Source organism: Silene latifolia, chromosome 3, assembly GCF_048544455.1.
Source record: "Silene latifolia isolate original U9 population chromosome 3, ASM4854445v1, whole genome shotgun sequence".
In the NCBI taxonomy this organism is placed as follows: Eukaryota; Viridiplantae; Streptophyta; class Magnoliopsida; order Caryophyllales; family Caryophyllaceae; genus Silene; species Silene latifolia.
In genome coordinates this window covers 27,871,797-27,892,371 of record NC_133528.1, presented here as the reverse complement: position 1 = coordinate 27,892,371, position 20,575 = coordinate 27,871,797, and the positions used below count along the sequence as shown (strand labels likewise).

At 37.4% G+C, this 20,575-nt stretch overlaps 2 protein-coding genes across 2 annotated transcripts; one reads left to right on the top strand and one right to left on the bottom strand.

Annotated features, from left to right (window-relative positions):
- The first annotated feature begins 3,997 nt into the window (after positions 1-3,997).
- On the top strand, positions 3,998-8,656 carry LOC141647458 (anaphase-promoting complex subunit 11). Its single transcript, XM_074455640.1, has 3 exons — positions 3,998-4,180; positions 7,216-7,369; positions 8,333-8,656. Exons 2-3 carry the CDS (start codon positions 7,231-7,233, stop codon positions 8,452-8,454), a joined length of 261 nt encoding a protein of 86 aa, XP_074311741.1. The 5' UTR covers positions 3,998-4,180; positions 7,216-7,230; the 3' UTR covers positions 8,455-8,656.
- A 652-nt stretch (positions 8,657-9,308) lies between these two features.
- Positions 9,309-18,057, bottom strand: LOC141647457 (cell division cycle 5-like protein). The gene is given in 5 exon segments (XM_074455639.1): positions 9,309-10,257; positions 12,772-13,053; positions 13,530-14,514; positions 14,516-15,213; positions 17,620-18,057. Coding segments are annotated over 5 exon segments (2,700 nt in total). The 5' UTR covers positions 17,797-18,057; the 3' UTR covers positions 9,309-9,699.
- Positions 18,058-20,575: the final 2,518 nt, after the last annotated feature.

Sequence of the window (20,575 nt, the reverse complement as noted above, 5' to 3'; positions counted from 1 at the left end):
GTCAACGGCTTAGACAGCCTAACCGACGCAGCCTGTCGGCCTGTCTCTTGTGTCTCGGCCACGGCAACTTGCCGGCCGGGGCACATATCCGCGAACTCATATCCAAGACCCCTCGGCGGTGAGTCAACAGGGCCCGCCGGCCTGCCATGGGTCCCTCGGCCGAGGGGTATATCAGTCTTTCCACCTGCTAGCCACTTGGCCACTACGTGACAAAAGGTGAAAGTCTATAAATACCTCTCTACTCTCATTGAGTAGAGGATCCACAATTTAACCTAAGAATCACTATTCATCTGGTAATATCTTCCTTATCTCTCTACAATACGTACTTTGCCAAGTAACAACAACTTACCTCTCTAAGTTACTGACTTGAGCGTCGGAGTGAGTTCGCTCGGCCCAAAGCCGAGCCCTCAGTTTGCTCATTGTTTCAGGAGACCGCAAGGAGGATTCAACTGAAGACGTCATTCTACAAGCACGGGTGGTGACTTATAACTGCTCTGGAATTACACCCGGAACAGGAGGAATTGCGAACTCCTAGCCTAGGAACGGCAAACAAACAACCTCCATTATTCCAATACATATTACGTGAACTAAGATTGTTATTTTTACCACTATTATTTAAATCATTCCAGAATATATAATCCAATAAAAATGAAACAGAGAGGTGTGTTGTTTAATTTGGTAAACAACATATTACGTGAAATTAGTAAATTCCGAATTAAATATTTCATATGTTTGGCTAATGGCATATGATAGCATATTAGATGGAATTTACTGTTTTTGATTATGCTCATAATAACAGCATATTGTAATAGCATATTTATTTTATACATAAAAACGGTAGATTTGTCATAATTCTACTGATTTAACTTGATGATCAAACCTACAACTAAAATCTGTCAATCATATTCTGCTAATATTATCTACTATCATAAATGTACTTATGTCATTTGTCAAACAACGGCAGAATATTATAATTCATATATCAACATACAGGTCGATTTTACTCTTTGTAATAATCAAATATCATGATCCAATAAAATATAAACCGTACTTATAATAAAGATCCAAGGGCACCTATCCTTAGATTCCCCACGCTCTTTCTATACCAAACCCACATTAATTGGCTCACTAGTATAAATATAAAGACACATGCATGCAAATTATGTACTACTATAAACCAACAAACAACATATTTACATATTCACAAAGAATAAAACATCCTTCATATATATATTCTATAACCATCATATATTAAAATTATACTGTATTAAATTAAGGGAAAAACTATAAACTTAATCTATAGAAATGTGTGGGAGCAAGAAGCAACGAAAGTCGTTTTCAATTTTCTCATTGTTCAAATCCAAGAGATCTAACAATAATGCTTCAAAGAAGTTAGAAGCATACAATAATTATTGGGAAGACGGCGGTCCGAGAAGAAAGGTGTTCCCTAGTGACGAAGATAGAGGTTATTGGGTCGGAGAACCCGGTATCGACCGTAAAGCTTCTGATTTCATTGCTAAATTTCATGGGGCTCATCGTTTTGAAGCTCATCAAGCTATATATGGCAATCATTAATCACATATGATCGATCACTTGTTTACGAGTTTGTAAGGTTTTTACGTTTTTGCCATTGTAGGGTTTTTAATTATTTCTTTTCAATAATTTTTGCTGTTATTCTTATGTAAGGTCGCGCTACAAAGAAACTATGTAAAACGGATCTATTTATTATTAAATATAAATAAGTGACCCCTATATATCCTTTGTTAACTTCATTTGTTGTATAGTTATGTATTATCCGGGCAAAGAATAAAAGAAATTAATGAAATAAATGGAACGAAGAGAGTATATTATTTGTTCGTAATAAATGGATGGTCTAGTTATATTAGCGGTATTATTTAAGCCGAATTAGTGTAGTACTTGTGAATTAGGCTCAAATGAGGCAAAAGTCGAATATAGTGATTGAATTAATGATGCTGATTATTAAGATCAACGTTGTAAACTTGTAATGGCACAACCAACTAATTAAAATATTGAGTACATTGCTTATTGAGTTATTTTTAATTTGTTATATTCATTTTAAAATAATAAAGCTTGATAATGTTTATTTGAGTTTCTCATTTTGGAACATCATTATTCAATATTGTTCTAAATCACTTACACGAAATTTCAATGCCAAATTTATATGAGAGCGATATTAATTAAAAGCTACTTGACTTACAGCAACATAAGTTAACGTGATGTATATCGATATAAACTAAAACGTTATTGTATCTTAATTTCAATCCTTATCGCAACAAGAAATTTTTTTCGTTTGTTTAATGTAAAACCATCTTACCCGAAATTTAACCATTTTTGAGAAGCATCAAATTCAGCATGCACAAAACTTCCATTATGGTCAAAAGACAAAAGAATATTGCAAGTACATTATGATGGGAGTAAAAGACAAAATAGTGCATGGAAATGGCAATTCTAGAGTCCAAGGCAGAAATTAAACATGATCGATCACTCTTCAGTCTTCTCTTTCGCCCATGCATCGTACGTACGTACTACGATTTCCTCTCGATATATAGGTGTCAATTTCTTCATATTCGTTGTTCTCCGGCTAGTCTAATCTTGATTAAGATGATACTATCCGTTTAAGTTTAAGACGGGGCAAATATTATCCCACACTAGTTTATAGGACAAATCTTTTACCTAATTCAATGCATTTAACTTTTGTCTTATTCGTCCCACATAGATAATTAGATATATGTAATTTGACATGTCTTAAGCTTAAGACGGATAGTACCCGTCTCGAACAAGAATTTGTGTTATCTATTTTGCACAAAGTGCATTTGATAGATAGCAAGTAGAAAGCTATAATTTGCCAGCAGGCTGTGTATGTGGTGCTAGCTTTTTCTCATTATCTACCACAAGGAGAGCCATCCAAACAAATGTGCACTTAACTCCCCTTTTAATGATGATCCCCTTTTTAGTTTGTTTTGTACGTTTCTTTCTTCAGCAAATCTCCCTTGTAACGGATATATATCCGTTACAAACTTATAACGGGTTAAGTATTATTCATGTGGGTAAATAAGACAATACAAAATGCTACTTTCAAGGTATTATGCTTTTGTCTTATCCACCCACATGAATAGATTTGACCCATTATAAATTTGCGACTGATATACCCGTCACAAACGAGAATTTGTGTTCGTTCTTAAGTGTTAATAGAAGTACCTTTTTTGTTAACTAGTTCGAGGTTTTTGGCTTCTGAATTAATGTCACATTAAAAAGTATGCTATGTGCATTCATAAAGGTTTAAAATGTACATCCAAACGAAAAATCAATTAAGATAAAGAACGGGTTAGTATTATTTTCAATATTCAATGCGCAATAACTTAATTTCATCAGTTTTTTCAGAAGTGATAATAAGACGAGAAAACTCGTGAGCATATCGAGCTCCACCTCAACTCGATTAAAACTTGTTTAAAGCTTGGCTCGTGCGAGCTAAACTCGAACTCGGACTAGATTCGATAACTTAACGATTCAATCCAAACTAATAGTAGCTCAGCTCGAAAAACTCACGAGTAGCTCAAACTTGTTTGATAAAATTAAATAATATCTTCACTTATTTTATAAAAATTATCATGACTATATCTTTGTATAACCATATCAAATGTTCTCATTAATTTGAATAATACTTCTGGTATTGAGAATATTGAAAAAAAAAACAATAATTTAATAATTATATATAGGGTTGAGCTCAGCTAAAAGCTCGCGAGAATGATAATGAGCTCAATTATTTCAAGTTTGGATGAGTTGATCATTCAATTTCAATTTTATTTACGAAAGACAAACCGAAATGCAGGAGAAACTCGTGTTTGACCCAACTCATTGTCACCCCTCATCCCACCGTAACCAAGCTCGTTAATAATCTAACCCGACCAAACTCTACTCATCAGTTGTCCTCCATCAAAAAAAAAAAAAAAAAAAAAAAAAAAAAAAAAAAAAAACTGAAAAATCTGAGAAAAAGAAGAAGGAAAGACGATCCACAACACAAGCAACTACACAAAATACCCTAAAACAAAACCTTAAAATCCTCAAATACAACCATCGTTCACCCATCTGCCGCCTCACCGCCGGCCTCCTGACGTCCACCTGCTGTCGACGTTCAACTTGCCTCTTGTCGTCGGTATTGGTAATTTCATTTTCCCCAAATTATTTTTCCCCAAATTGGCAAATTCGATTATTTTGCATTTGATTGGATGAATATGGATCGGTTAATTTGTAAATTTTTATTGTTAGTTTGTTAATTTACTTATTTATTTGTGTAATTGTAGATTTGAGTTAGTTTAGATTGAATGATTGGATATTTGGTTGATTATCTCATTTTCCTCAAACCCTAAATGCAATTAATTTCGGTTTTAGACACTTATTTGAGTTCAATTTCAGTAATTTGGGTAATTATAGATGCTTTGAATTAAGTTTTCATTGCTTCTCTTGATAATTAGATACTTATTATTGTTGATCGTTAACATGTTAGTGTATTGGTTGTTTGTAGATTAATGATGAGAAACAAAAGCGTAGCATACTTTTAGAGTCGGAAGTCACAAAAACGCATCGTCATCTTCTCCATTGTCATTGGAACCTCATAATGATATGCTACTTTTGATTGCTGCATATTTGTTCTAGTTTAGTGCAATTAGTGTTTGATTGCAGTCGAGAGGCAGAATCAGGGCCCTCGAGCCTGACAAAATTTCTTTAGGTCAGCCCATCTCCGAGCCCAACTCATTGTTCGAGAATGGTCATGTGCCCCACCTCAATTAAGCCCATGGCCAGGCTCGGAAGGCGAAAATGGTCATAGTAGAGGATTGGAACCAGGAAATAATGGGTATGGAGTTCCTGTATTGTTTTCATGCATGTGTGGTCAGGATAGTCCCTAAGTGAGCTTTATCTACTCAACAATTGGACAAATGATTGTTTATTTTGATTGTTGCATATTTGTTACTTTTGAACAATTGGGCAAATGATATGCTACTTTTGATTGTTGCATATTTGTTCTAGTTTAGTATAATTAGTGTTTGATTTGTGGTTATGTTGATGATGTATTCATAGATTAGGTAGTTTGATGCTTTGTAGCAGAAAATGGAACAAGAATAGTTGTTTAGGGCTGTTTTTCGGTAGTTTGGAGTATGTGAAAAATTATTTGCGAAATAGTATGAGCGATGAATTTTGAATAATTGTTTAGTCCCTTATATTGAGAGAGATTTAGTGATTATGATGTTATTAGGCGCTCTCAAGATATGAATCCTCATCATCATTCCGCAATTTTTTTTCTTACTGTGCCACCCCTTTACTCAAATCCTGGATCCGCCCCTTATTGATGACCCGACATAAACTAACCAACCCAAATCCGTTATTAACCCAAAACAACCCCAATCCAATATGATCCGACCTATAAGACTATAACCGATTCGAGTGATCCGATTGCCAAGATCTTTGGGACTCACTTTTGCGCCCAATTTCATTGTTTCAAACCTTGAGTCCGTTGTCGTTGTCAAAAATCATTTCCCTCTTTCGCTCGTCATATCAACGACTTCTCTTTCAGGTATAAACCCTAATTTTCGGTTTTTAGGTCTAATTCCACTTTTTTGTTGGTATAACTGTTCTGCTATTCGGTGTTTATATTGTAATTTGACGATTGTAAACACAATATGAACAAATCTGGGGTGAATAATAATTTGAATATCAATGATTTGTGTTGAATTCTATTATTATTTGGTTGGTTTGATTCTTGAATTCCGGCATTGAATTCCTTGTGTTTGAATTGAATTTGGAAAAACTCAAAAAAGATTGCTTGGTTAGGTTTAATTGTACAAAGGTAGCAATGATGATCAAATTTAAGTGATGCAAGACCGGATTTGAAATCGTCTTTTAAGTACTCGTCTTAATGCCTTATACTCATTGCAGCTGCTGCTGTACTTTTATTGTGACTGCATACCTCAAGTACCGGCTTACGATGGTTATTCTATATCTGTAGCCTACTGCTTGGATGTTATGTCTTGTAACTTAATGCAATTAATTACCCTTTATTTGATGAAAGAGGCTGGTGACTGGTGAACAGTGATCGGCACCAACATATTTCCCCCCTTCCTATCTGCCTTGAGTTCGATGCAGAACCAAGGAAATGTGATACACCTCAAATAACTAGTTAGAACTGCAATGTCTCTGCCTAGGGCACAAAAGTGATTGGTAAGCTGTTACATAATGGTAGTCAAAGTGGAACAATCTGTGTCTATCACAATGCTTTCGGTTTCTTGTTGCAACGCTATCATCAGAGCAAACTCATTGCCTTTGCCTCAATTACTTTCGGGTCACATTAGGTTGGAAGTTGCTGCTGCTTTAGAGACCACACCACTGAAATCCCTTATAAATACCGCCATCCCACTCCCATTTCCCGGAAAAAATAGCTGTATCCAAGTTAAGCTTCCACCAACCCTTATCTGGTGGATTCTAGTGAGAAGGAAGAGGTGAGGTAGCGATTGACATGGTGTCACTTACTTTCGAGTGGGCAGTTCCATAGCTCAAGCAGCAGTCACAATTTTATGCGCATTTCCCGGTTTTGTCCCATGTTTCACTTTGTTTATGTTATGTTTATGTCTTTTTTTTTTTCAGATTCTCTGTTCTTCCTCTACTTATCACTCAAATTTAGTTGAGGTTTTCTTGTTACCCATCTTGTTTCACAATTAATGTGCATATATGCGAATATACTACATGTAGAAAATTAGAAATCTGCATTTCTAGGTTAAATTGTTGTGTTTGGTTAAAAAAAGTTAGTTAGATTCAGCTATCGTGCTATTGTGTTCATTCAAGATTTGTAATTCATGTGTATGTATATTGATGGTTTCTTTAGACAATTGGATGCGAAGTTGCTATCAAAGCTGGTGCACTGTTGTCTGATTCAGATTATGTTTTTGTTCCAAGTAATTTTTCCCCTATATTGATTTAGTGTGGGATTATGTTGAGTAAATCCGCATATGCTGTTGTTGTAAAGGTGCTATCAAAGCTGGTGCACTTCTATGTTATTTAAGCTTATTACTCGATGTTGCGAAGCTTCATTCTCCTTTCCCAAGCTTCATTCTCCTTTCCCAGAGGTAGCTTAGTAACTAGGTGGGATAGTATATATTTTGTGGTTATCATTAATGTGTTTGACTGCATGCTTGGCTGCCATAGCTCATAGGAAAGAGGATGAAAGTCAAGATTATACAATGGCATGCTGTGGCTTCATGGACCTGGGATGCCCAAGATGAAACCTGTGGCATATGTAGGATGGCCTTCGATGGTTGTTGTCCAGATTGCAAACTTCCTGGAGATGACTGCCCTTTGAGTGAGTAAATCATCCTCTGTTTTCTTGGTCTATCATGCTAACATATATCCGGTAGCCAGTAGCTGAGGGCACACAATGCTAATACCGCTGTCATAGGTTTCATAAATTACAAATTGTGGAATAATCGGGGTTATGGTATTATTTTCTTTCCCCTCTGAAGGGAGTGTCTTTTCTCTAAGAATATGCACTGTTTTTGCAGCTTATCCCATCATCAGGGTAGCTGGGTAGGTGAGAATGTTAGTATAGCATGTAAACATCTCTCAAGATGTCTTCATTTCTTCGTACATGAGTAAACTTTCTAGTAACATACAAAAAAAAAGGAAGATTCTAAGTAGAAGGTTAAATATATTAGACATCTCAAGAAGGAAACCGGAAAGGTTATTCATAGAGAGAGGAAGTATCGCATGAAGCAGCCAGCAGTCTGTAATTTAGGGCCATCCTTTCTGTGAATCCAGGGAGGGGCCGAGGGGGACTGTTAAACTATCATGCCTTGTTATAGCAACTAAAGGCATTGGGTAAAGGCTAGCTATGTAAACATGGGCCTCATTCTACCCTGTACCATACCTAAAGTTATGATAACCACTGAAAGAACTTAGCAGTAGCAGATCCCTGGTTTTCCTTCTACACCGTTTTTAGAGTTGCTAGAGGTCCACGCTTGCAAAATGTAACAAGATAAATAGCCTTAATTCTGCAATATCCCCTCTTTGTTATGTTGTTTGAGTAACTAAACCCTGTAGCAACTTAGAGGATCCAGATATCATCTAAACTGTAATGCTGAGTAGTCTTCATTTTATCAGTAAGAATTTGTGCAAGTATGTTGAGGAGTGAGGTATTATAGTTTTCCTGGTTACTTGAGTGTATACTGGTACCAAACGGGTGGGGGCACAGCTCAAATCAAGCACAACATTTTATACATCTAGTTTGTGTCAATTAGTATCAACTTTGATGATGTGTTTGTTGCAGTTTGGGGGCAATGCAACCATGCATTCCATCTTCACTGCATCTTGAAGTGGGTGAATTCGCAAACGTCTCAAGCCCATTGCCCTATGTGCCGCAGAGAATGGCAGTTCAAGGGTGGGGAATGATTCTCGTTAACGTGAAGGAACTTGCGTTTAAGTATATTTGAATTCCCAATTAAGCCGGGTGTTTTGAGAGTTGATGAAAGTGATGAGAAAATCAACTGTACTATTTATAGAGTGAAATTGTATCGACAAATTATTTCAGTTTTCATATGTACATATGTAATCAGATGCTTTTCCTCCAAATTATCTCAATACCAGTTTTCCCGGGAAAGTTTTAGGCATTCAGATGATGAGCTTGTTTAATTTTCAGCTCTCATATACCAATTGCGCAAAGCTACATCACTTTTTTTATACAAGAATAAAGTACAACAGTTGAACCAATTTGGGGCGGTATTCCGGTTAGTATCTTGAATAAAATTGGATCTGCCAGAAGTAATGATTTTTTGTTTTCCTTTGTACGAAGGAGCTAGATCGTATACATTATAATTGTGCAAGTGTCCCAAAGTCTCGAAATATATCCATTCCCAGATTTTTTTTGTTTTGATTTTCAACCAGTGGAGGTTAAAATGGTTGTAGTTACTATCGTTGCTTCTGTTGTGTCGGATACCTGGTCAGGAAACTCCTCGACTCTGGCTTTTGCCATTAAACTTATAAAAATACAAGTATTTACGACACACTTTCATCATGAGCCATTAGAGAATATAATCCATTAATTGACAACAGATGGGCAGTGGTGGACCGGTGGTGGTGTATTTGAGTCCCACCATTGTGCTTCTGTGCCGCGAGTATAAGATAGTTATTCTGACTAGTGTTAGTTCGAAAGTAGTACAGATAAAGAGTAAGACAGGCCGAGTCAATATATGCTCAGGTAGGTCAGGTGCCCTATGACGATAATGGCGAAACTCAAGACAACATGATTGTTCTAGAATATACCACAAAATTTATCCCTTGAATATTGCACAACCATAACAAGGACAGCACAACACGGAAATATGTTGCCTCAAAGGATCAGGATATTTGCAATAAATTCAGTACAATAGGAAGTCCCGTTCAAGAGACCAAGCAGGAAGTACAAACAAGAAAAATGAGCACAGTTGCTCCTTTGCATATTACGACGAGTATGGGAGAGGATGCCACTTCTGATGAAAAGAACAAGGTAACAGCAAAGATAGAGAGCTAGGAACCCTTCGTAAACACCAATAGAGACCGACAACTTTGCTTCCAGCTTCGGATTTAACTCATTGTTAGCACTACCAGAAGGCAAACTTCCGACGACAGCCTTAGTCTTGAACCTGCTAGAAAGCACTCTCAGTCTTGAACATCATTACCACCGCCTTCAACAAATTTCCCACCACCATCTCCATCTCCACCTTCATCTACATCTAACATAGCTTCCTTTCCCTCAATCGGACTTGTACCATGACCCTCCACTCCAACCGACTCACTGCTGGAAATCACATCTATCAACATGCTTACAGGCTCAGGAACTTCCACAGGGTTAAGCACTTCAGAAGCTACTTCATCAGTTTGCTTATTAGCTTCAGCTTCTTCAGCTTGCTTCTTGGCTTCCAGTTCTTGAGCAAGCTTCTTTGCTTCCAATTCTTCTAGTTGTTGAGCTTGTATTTTGTACTGCCCCATCAACACCTGAATCCTCTCAAGTTCCGCGACAGCATCTCCATAACGTTTCTGTAAACTAGTTTCAAGCTCTTTCTGCTTTTGAACTTCCTCCCAAAGTCCCTTGATCCTTAATGTAGCTGCTACTTTTTCCTGCCTCTGTAAGGCTAAGAAGCAGTCCAATTCTGTCCCAGCTGTATTCATCTGTTTGAATGTTAGCTCGATTTGTTCCCTAAGTTTAGCCTCTCGTGCCTGGAAATTAGGGAAAAAGACATCACTATCAGAAATTTTGCTTCAAGTAATATAAATATTCAGGCATCTTTATACCATGACCAACAAAAGCTACATATAAACCTTCTACTGTAGACACTCTTTTATAAGAAAAACAATAGTGCTTCAAGGGTTCCCACGAATGGCAACCTAAGGGGGTCAGGATGTATGCAACCTAACTCACAGATGACACACAGTGAAAAAGAAGCACAGAGAGTCAGCGACATTAAGTTCTCCATTCTTCACCTCCTAGATTCACCACTCGAATACCTGAGTATGTTCTAAGATACAAGAGAAATACAAGACCACCGCCACTTTCGCATCACCTTTGCACCACCTCTGCCGCCACCTTCACATCACCACCATAAACACTGCTGCCACTTTCCACCATTCAAACATCAGAACTTTGACTTTTGTTCAGCGATTTCCAGTCATTAGTTGATAAGTTCCAAGTTTTTGGAGAAATTACAAGACATGAGGAATTTTGTGATTTGTTACGATCGAAAGAGATGAAGTCTTTTGAATCTCTCTTCAATTCGACATTTACTTAAAATGTTTTTAACTAAAAGTAAAATAAAAATACTTAAATATACTCCCTCCTATTCACTATTTTCTTCACTATTTCCTTAAACGAATTAATCAGGTTTTCTTCCCCTTTCTTATTTTGGAAACTTTTACTCTTATTTTATTCATCCCTCGCTCCTATTACCAAACCCCACCCAACTCTTTTACCCATATTTTATTACTTTATTTAATGCTTTGGCCCCACAATTACTTATTTAGAGCATCCACATTGAATAGGAGGTCTTCTTCCTCTTCTTTATTTTTTCTAATTTTTTCATTGGGTATAATATTTTCTCTTATTTTTTGCCACATTTTCCAATTTCTCATCCTCTTCCTCTCTTTTTCTCCACATCAAAGAGGATGTTGTGTTCCTCTCCTTTCCACCTTTAAAGTAGGACCTCATCACACTTTTTCTCTCTTATATGGCACAAGGGCCAAAACAAGGACATACTCCATAAATAGAGGATGTCTTCCTCTTCCTCTTCAAAGAGGACACTAAGAGGATGTATCCACATTGAAGAGGACATCCTCTTAGATGAGAGAGAGTCCTAAGAGGATGGTGTATCCTCTTCAATGTGGGTGCTCTTAGCTCCTAATTATTCATACCTCTCTCCTATCATCAAACCCACCCACTCTTTTACTCTTATTTTTTTCCTCGCATTAATACCCGTGCCCACAAACAAAGGGAGGAAAATAGAGACTAGGAGGGAGTAGCTTATATGTGAAATGACAGTTTAAACTTGAAAATATAAGAAAAAATGTAATGAATGTCAAATTGTCAATGACCTGACTCGATACTAAATCGAACTGAACCTGATTGGATTTATCACCATTGAACTCAAAAGAGCATTCACTTGTGAAAACTCAAACTCAATATAGATCCTCATTAATCCCGACTCACAGCAGACCCGAATAATCAAATCAACTCCTCTATCCACACTAACAAGTAACAAGTGAATCCTGGAAATAGTGTAGTAGGGTTTTAACAGATCACAAGTTTCATTTGGTCGTATAAATCTACGCCATTTATCAGCATTCTCCAGTCTCCTCTCGATCTTTCTGCAAACTTCCTCGTTCTTCTTTTGTTCACAAAATAATTAAAAAACAAAATAGATCAAGAATCAAGATATACCACTTCAGTATTAAATATGTAATCTTTTTACTTCAAATACGTTCCATTTCTTCTTTTGGTTCTGGCCTTTTTGATTATTTTTTTTCTTTTTCGCTAATTTGCATTCATTTTCATATCCCACCACTTTTTTTTATCTTTCATGCGTTGTCTGATGTATGCTTTGGTGTTGTACATAAATTTTTTTAAGGGTGCTTTTACAAATTTTCCCAAGTCATTTGGGCAACATGGGTGTTGATTAAACCTGTCATGTAGTAGGCTAGGACATCTTCCATACACGTTCTTATTTTGACGGGTAAATTGGCCCCATAATAGAGTCAACAGCAATTGCTTATGTTAATAGTAAGTTGACTGCCGCTTGAAGCCAATAATAAAACCAGCCAATGTAACATTCCTTGAAACTCATAATTGTTTTTTGGCCCAATGGCTGGTTATATCTCACATTTCACCACAATCACATTGTCCCTAAAACAGTATATATTTATGTCGTCTCAACTATTTATTTACCTTTTTTATTTGTATTTGTGCAAGTGATCAGTGATTTTGAACATGTGACAATGATCAAACCCCGCCCCTTAAGAGTAGCTGTATAAATGTCTTGTTAAACAAGGTTTTATATTTGTTTAGTTATGAGGCATACATCAATTTGGGGAGAATTAACTTGTTAAATCAAATATTGTGGACATTTAGCAGGGATATTAGGATATATGGACTGACTATACTTTATATTTAGATAAAGAGATTAAGTGAAGACAGATCATATTTAAGGCACGAAAACCCAAATAACGAGTTTTAGCACTAACCTTGTAACCATTAGTACGAATATCAACCTTCCTCTCACTCCGCTGTGCCTTTTTGTTATCATCATCCATTTTCCTCTTGACGTGTTCAAATTCATTTTGGAGTGCTGAAAGTTTCTCAGCAGTTCCAGCCACGCTTGAGAGGCCATAAGCATTACGAGTGGGGAAATACATCAAATCAGTCAAGCAAGTCTTGTGCGCCTCAACAAATTCTTCAAGTGAATCCTCTTTGTGTCCCATTGCTCTACGTAGATATTGAGCCTCCTCTTCAATTAAAGAGCTGGCCTGAAGAATGTGTGTAGTGATAATTGTGAGAATACATTCAAATCTAAAAGCATGCACTAGATATTACACAACCAACAATCCTGCAGAAGGTTTAGAACCGGCAAACAAATTTGATAAATTTACACATCATCTAACACTATCCAATATGAAACTAATTTATCAGGATTCACTACGTATATATCCTGCAAAAATCATGATGCTCTCTTTAGACCGTCTGAGGTGTATGTAGCTGTAAAACACTAGACAGATGAGAACAATAGCACGCACTAAAGCCATCCTAACAGGTAGAAAACATGTCTTGACAACAATGACAAAACTCGTGTACTAATGCAAAACAGCAACATTTGTCGTCTATTAGAGATAATTTTTAAAGTTTCAAATTTGAATCCTTTTACTAAACCCACACAGGTTTTACTCAACTTGTTAAAAAAGATTACCTCGCCACTAATATGCACTAAATAAATAGGAAGTCATACCTCTTTCAGTACCGCTTCTTCAAAATCATCAATAGCAGGGATTCCATTGGCTGTACGCTTAGCTCCCTTCTTTTTCTCTTTATCGTTTAGTGGGTACTTAGCGTTATCATGCTCTAGCAAGGACAGCAACTCCTTTCTTACAATTTCATCTGCTTGCTCAATGTCGGTTGGTGGGACAAACGAGCTCTTGTCTTCATCAGCTCTCATCAATGAATGTCTAATGAGCTCAAGTGAAGCAGCTGGAGGGCGAGGGAGCTCTCTCTGCAGAACTTTTGATCTCTTCCTCAGTAATGCCTGTAACCTCGCCTCTTCCTCAGCGTTTTCACGAGCTATCCTATCTGACATGTCTTCTTCAATCTTCTCTTCTTGCTCTTCAGCATCCTCAGGGGCAGGGCGAACAACCACTTCATAGTCATTCTTTGGCTCAGGCAGACTACTTAGACCCATGCGGAGGTTCCTCTTAAGCTCAGCTTGCCTTCTAACTTCAAGCTTACCACTATCATGCATATCCGATCCTTCATTTATATGAAGCCCGTCTCTAATAGGAGTCCCTTTTGGCGTCAAGCCAAAGGAATTGCTGTCCCTGGAGGGAGTCATCCCAAGTCTAGGTGTAAGGCCAGCTCCCCCGGGAGTTGTTAAAGGAGTAAGCATGGGGTTTGGAGTCTGAACCTCCCTTCTCTTTGGGGTTACACCAGAAAAATCAGATGGATGCAATTCAGGGTTGCTTCCTCCAAGCAATGGAGTCTGAGATTCCCTAAGTCTAGCTAAATTTTCGGCCTCCATCATAATAGCATCCCCTTTACCAGCTGGCGTTCTCTGAGGAGTTCGCATAGGAGTCATTCCTGGCCGTGGAGTCTGAGAGTAATCTGCAAGAAGAGCACGAGTAGCACCACTCCCTTCCATGTGCTCCTGATTTCCAGCTAAGATATCAGTAGCATATCCCATTCTAGCGATTTCCTCTAGATCTTGATCAGAAATCTGGGGATCTCTTCCTAACGGTTTCAGGATCATTGAGCTTGTTGGCTTGCATTATTGCTGCGGGAGCATCCTGTCTTTCCGCAATTTTATTTTTAGCAATGTCTTGCTTCCTTAATCGGGCCTCCTTATCCACCCTTCTTTCTCCTTCAAGCTCCTCAATTGTCGTGGGAAATTTAGGCTGTTCTACAGGTCTATCTTCATCAACAACGTCATAAAACCCAGGGGGAGGCCTTTTCTCAAAAGGGATCTCAGCGTTGTAGTCAATCCCTTTTCTTTTCCTCTTCCTCTGCCTAGCATCTATACCAGCAGCCTTCAGTTCCCTCCTTTTCTGTAACGAAGCAAGCCTCCTTGCCTCTTCAAGTTGTTTTTCTCTAGCTTTTCTTTTAGCCTTTTTACCCCTTGTATTAGCCAAACGAGCACGTGCTTCAGATAACATTTCTTTTTCATCTTCATCCATATCAACAGGATCTGGTCGTGCAGGCTTAGATTCTGGATTTGGATCAATTTCTCCAGGACGTAATTTACGAGGATCATCTCCTTGTTCATATGTTGTTGCATCATTAACAGCTGAATCAAGAAGTTTTTCATAACGTTCAAGGCACTGTGAGGGAGTACGGCCAACAATTGGTGCTATAGTTCTCCACTGCGTCGGCATGAGCTTCGCAAGATGAAGTAACTTTTCATCTTCTTCTCTTGTCCATTCTGTCTACAATATGCGAGGAAGATAATAAAAATGAGCATCCATTCAATATTTCAATGAACTGTCAAAAGATCAAAAAACTAAACATGCAATCAATAGCATCCAGTAAGCAAGTTCAAGAGTGAAACTATACTGATATAACAAAAATCAATAATTGGATCTTTTACCAAAACAACCATTTTACCCAAACTATTTTCCAAACTAACCATTCTCGATGACTATTAACCAAAATGTCCATAAATAACCATTGAACTTTTAAATAAATAGGATTATTTAATGGGAATAATCCAAACTATTGGTGGTCTTCTTAAAATAATCTAAACTTCGTTTAATTTCAGAACAAACCCAACTATTAACCCCCTTTTCTTGTAATAGACTCACATAACCGACAACCTGTTAAGTAGGTCATTTTTTTAAATCATATCTCATCCCCATCACCTCTTTCACCTTTAACATTTACCACCATTAACACTATCAATCATACACCTAACATTCATCAGCACACAAAAGTTATAAGTCTGCATCAATAGATTTTATAAACTCATAGGGTATAAACATCTGGATATTTTAGGAATTTTACATCACATGCTAAAACAAAAGGGAAGGGTATGGACGGAAAGGGAAGGGATGGGATGAGAGGGAGGGGAGGGGGAATGAAGTAGATGACTTTTCATCCAAACCTTTCCTACTTTGGAGGGGCTCTAACTTGCCTTGAAGGAGGGAAAATGGATCCTCTATTTCCCACAAAGGAAAATGTATTCGTCACATTCCCTCCCTTCCATTTCTTTCCAAGACAGGCCATCAGGAACATACTGAACCTATACACAATTTGTGACTAGGTGATCCATCAAAAAAATTTACAAGTTTTTCATATGCCGAGCATTGGGAAGAGTTTTAGGTGAGGAAAATCTATCCTGAAGAAAGTAATGAGTAATATGACCGTTAGATAAGTTTACGCAGAAGTTTGACCTGCAGATAATCATGTAATTAGCCTAGTAGTTTCCATAGGGAAAATATAGCCCTACTATGTTACTACTGTTATTCATGAATGAACTAAACTGTCTTCGTTTTATTTTTAGGAGAGTTATAGATTGTAAAGACATCCTATCTACAATCGTATACTCCCTCTGTCACAGTGAGTGGTTTACCTTCGCTTTATTTTGCGAGGGGAAAATAAAGCAAACGTTAACTATTGACTGGAACGGATGAAGTACATGATTAAAAGAAATGCGAATGACCATAAAAATCAATAATGAAGCGTAAGGATCCACACTTGAGGCACTGATGTTTATTTTATAATGTCAAGTCACAATGTCTATAAACAGCCACCAGCCCAGCCTCATCCCAGAAATGGACTTTTCTATAAACCAACAAACTATTACCTCTATCCCGGTAATTGTTTACTTCTTTTTTTTGCAGCAAACAAGGCAGGGTCCAAAAGTACATACTAGCCCCTATCTCAACCTGGCACACATGCACCATATAAGCTCAGATTGCTGCTCTAGTTCTGTGCCATTACCAGCCTCTCTTCTTTCATCCTGAATCTCCCTCGCTGTACCCATAACCAACAAAAAAAACAGATCCTATATTCCTATGCCCTACGTGCATCAAATATTTATAAATAATATGATATCTTCAATTAGCACATCAGACTAACGATAACATAGCACAGCAAAACACATGAAACCTTTCAAATAATTTGATGAATCTTCTGCAAGAGGTGCCACAGGTTATGATCAGGATTCAGGGTATGGATGTCATAATACAAACTAAGGACCCCTTTTACAAGGTCAAGGTAAATGGACAGACCGACAAATGAATAGGACAACAAATGACCGTGACAAAAGCTATACTTCTTATGCTAAGTAGTTACATTTACATCTTTTGAACCCTAGTAGTCAATCACTAATCAACAACACCATCAAACCAATTAACTGAAGTTGATGACAAATAATCAAGGACATCAAAACAAGCGTATCAACAACATGAAAAATAATAATCCAAAAATTTAACTATCCCAGGTCAAATAACAGTGAAAATCACAACTGATACCTATACATGTACGCAAAAATCGAAAATAAGGCACAGTTCCGGACAGCACGCTAACCTATCCAAACCTAAAGCTCATATCTTGGAAATGTAAAAAGGAGAAACGTTTAATCATCATGCTTCAATTGCAACGGCTAAAAACGCAAACAATCACTAAAAACCGGAAATTAAATTCTAGAAAAGCTCAAATTCTAATACTAACCTAACTAACTATACATCATGCCAGTGATGGCATCTAAAGCGAAGCGTAAACGACACAAGAATCATCCTAACTTGTTCGATTAAAGCTCATAAATCACCAGAAACAACATAAATTAATAAAAAAAAAAAAAACAAATTACGACATCAAAAAACGAAAATTACCTTTTTGATAGAAGGATCAAGCCATTCATACCACCTGGCTTTACATTGTTTAGCAGATTTACGAACCAACAGCGACGAAATACGCGCCCATTGATTTTTACCATACTTCATAACTGCAGCCTTCAATATCTCATCTTCGGTGTTCTTCCAAACACCTCCCTTTATCATAATCCTCATCTTGTTCTCTTTTAATTGAGCCCTAAATCAATTGATTTTTTGTTTTGGTGTTTAGGGAGGTTGAAATTAGGGATTATTGAATCTGAGTGTGAGAAAGAGGGATTTCCGGAGAGGGTGAAGTATGAGATCGGAGAAATTGAAAAGTGTGATGAGAGGGGTTTGATTTGATTTAGAGAAATTAGGGTTTATGAAGTTTAGGGACGGATGACGGCAATAGCGGATTGATGAGGGTGACGATAGAACAAAATGCATACAAAGTACACGGTAATTTTTATCCAAAATCCGCTTTAAACAAATTACTTCTCGGAAAATTTTGGGGGTATTTGCCTATCGATCCGTTTTATCCCCGTCTAAAGCTGTAGACGGGTTAGTGGTCCTCTCATAAAATGCAAGTGAAGGTATCCATTTTCCACTCACTTATATTATCGACTCTCATTTTATGAGAGAGACACTATCCGTCTACAGTTTCTGTCCGTTTAAAGTGAGAATTTGTATTTGCCCATTTGGAGTCGTAATTCTCTTTTCCATATTTTTTCCACCAACTACCCTTTTTCTATAACCAAACGGTTTATCTAGTTTCAGACGGGTTATTGTAGTTGACGTAATAAGACGAGATTTTATAACAATTTTACAGTCAAATGTGACCACTATTGAAAAACAAATTACCCTAAGCGGTACCATTAGATATATCATTGTGGTTACATTTAAGTATTTAACCATAAAATAGTCACATATGCCCTTTTGATGCTTCAGACAAAAAGTGACAGTCTGAAATAAGAATTTGCGAAAACCAAAAACAAAATTCTCTCTTTTCCCGACTTATTCCTCTAAAAAATTAATTAAACTCTTAACAAATTTTAAAATAAAAAATGAGATGGCATCACTGGGTGGTACTCAAATTGGGCGCCACCGGGGATATTATAGTAAATTATGTAGGTATTTTCATTTTCCTCCCTTAGACCATCCCCAAGCAGTGGTCGCGTTAATTAGTCACGACCCGATTTTACTCTTAATCCCACCTTATTAACCTTACCCATTTTCATCCTCTCAAGCAGAAGGTCGCGACCTAGGTCATCCACCCAATCATTTTCCACTTTTCAACCCTTTTTGTTTTGTTTACAACCAATGATAATGTGACACCTATTGGATCACCAATTGGGTCAAGAGCAACCAAAGAGGTCACAAATTGACCTCTTTCACCAAAAGGTCACGATAATTTGCAAAGAGGTCACGCCAATCTTGTGCTTAATTGTTGGTTAAAGCGACCCAACAGGTCACGACCTCCATTGTGACCTTGCTTGGGGATGGTCTTAGATTTTAAATTTCAAATTAAATAGTACTCCATATAAAAGGGTAATTTAGAAGCTTAAAATTGCATAATTAATTAAAAATAATTATAATAGTTTAAAAAAAATATAATTTAGATAAAGAGTGTGATTCAGGGCTGATCAAAAGTACGGGCCAACTAGGCCCGACCTGATCCATCCACCGGGTTACATTTGGCCCGCTCTGCCCCGGGCTTGACCCGCCCTCTATCCCGGGCCGGTTTCGGGTCCCTCGTGTCAAGCTCAGCCCTTCCCCAACTCGGATCATCCCTTGGCCTCACCTTTTGCTGGTCCGCCTCCAGTCCGGCCCACCCCTATCTAGTGCCGGTTCCGGGTCCCCCAACCCTCGCCCGCCCGTTTAACACATAAGGAGTACCATTCTTCTACCTTTGCCAATATAGCTTTTAAGGCAGTAGAAGGCTTGTTTAGCCATGAGTGCGAGAATTAGGCCTTCAGTCAAGTATTATCAATAGAATCAATTCAACCCCTTAAGTGTAGTATACTTCTACATTCATATTTGGAGTCTCATATGACTTCTATAGTGATAACCGGTAAAGATACTGAGTAAAAATCATTGAAATTTTGGAATGATGACAGTGCTGTCATCACTTGGGCTACATCACATTGTCACTAGTATGATTTAACTAGCCGAAATGACTCAACGTGGAAGTACTCATCATCGGCCCACTGAGTCTCAAGGAAGGTAGGTGGCATATCCGACCTCGAGAGTCTTATCGATTTATTGAGGGAAATTATTACATGTCGCCTACTAATGGGATAATTTAATTATGAGATAAATAGGCGGCTCAAGTTCACCATGACTGTGGTCTGTATAAATTTAAGGTAAAAATTGAAGTATTTTAAATGTTTTCGCTCTCCCTAAAGACAAACATCATGATCATCAATTGTACAAAATAGATTAGAGATCGAGCAAAGGAAACCGAGATACAAATGAGAAACCCGCAACATGACATAATTAAGAACCCATAATCAGAGGACGGTTTTTTAACTAAAACTATCTAATATGAATTAAAGTGAAAAGAAAGTTATAAAGAACCCGCACAAACTATTGTGTAAAACTGTTTTAAACAAGTGTTGCTAAAAAAAATCAACACATTTTACTCAAATAACCTATTAATAATAACTTTCTCCAATGACTATAATTTTGCATAAAGGACATCATTTACGGGCCACAAACCCTTCAAATCAAACCCGGCCAATTAAATGTCATGTTGTGCTCGTGTCTGTAACACCCCGGTTTATGAAGGAGCCTTTAGCAAGACATTCCCTAATAAACCGGACTGTTACCATCTCGGTTTCCCGAGGTAGTGAATAACAAATTAAACTCCACGGCAATTTATATAATTATTTTTAACTTAATTATTACAAAACCTCTTTTCGTCAAATTACAAGAACTAACATAAATAAAAGTGAAAGTCTTCTAGATGATGATC

Excerpts from the sequence above, each read along its gene's own strand:
- LOC141647458 (XM_074455640.1), top strand. The coding sequence starts at position 7,231 with ATGAAAGTCAAGATTATACAATGGCATGCTGTGGCTTCATGGACCTGG. Across the intron at positions 7,370-8,332 it reads TGGAGATGACTGCCCTTTGA|TTTGGGGGCAATGCAACCAT; the intron begins GTGAGTAAATCA and ends TGTTTGTTGCAG.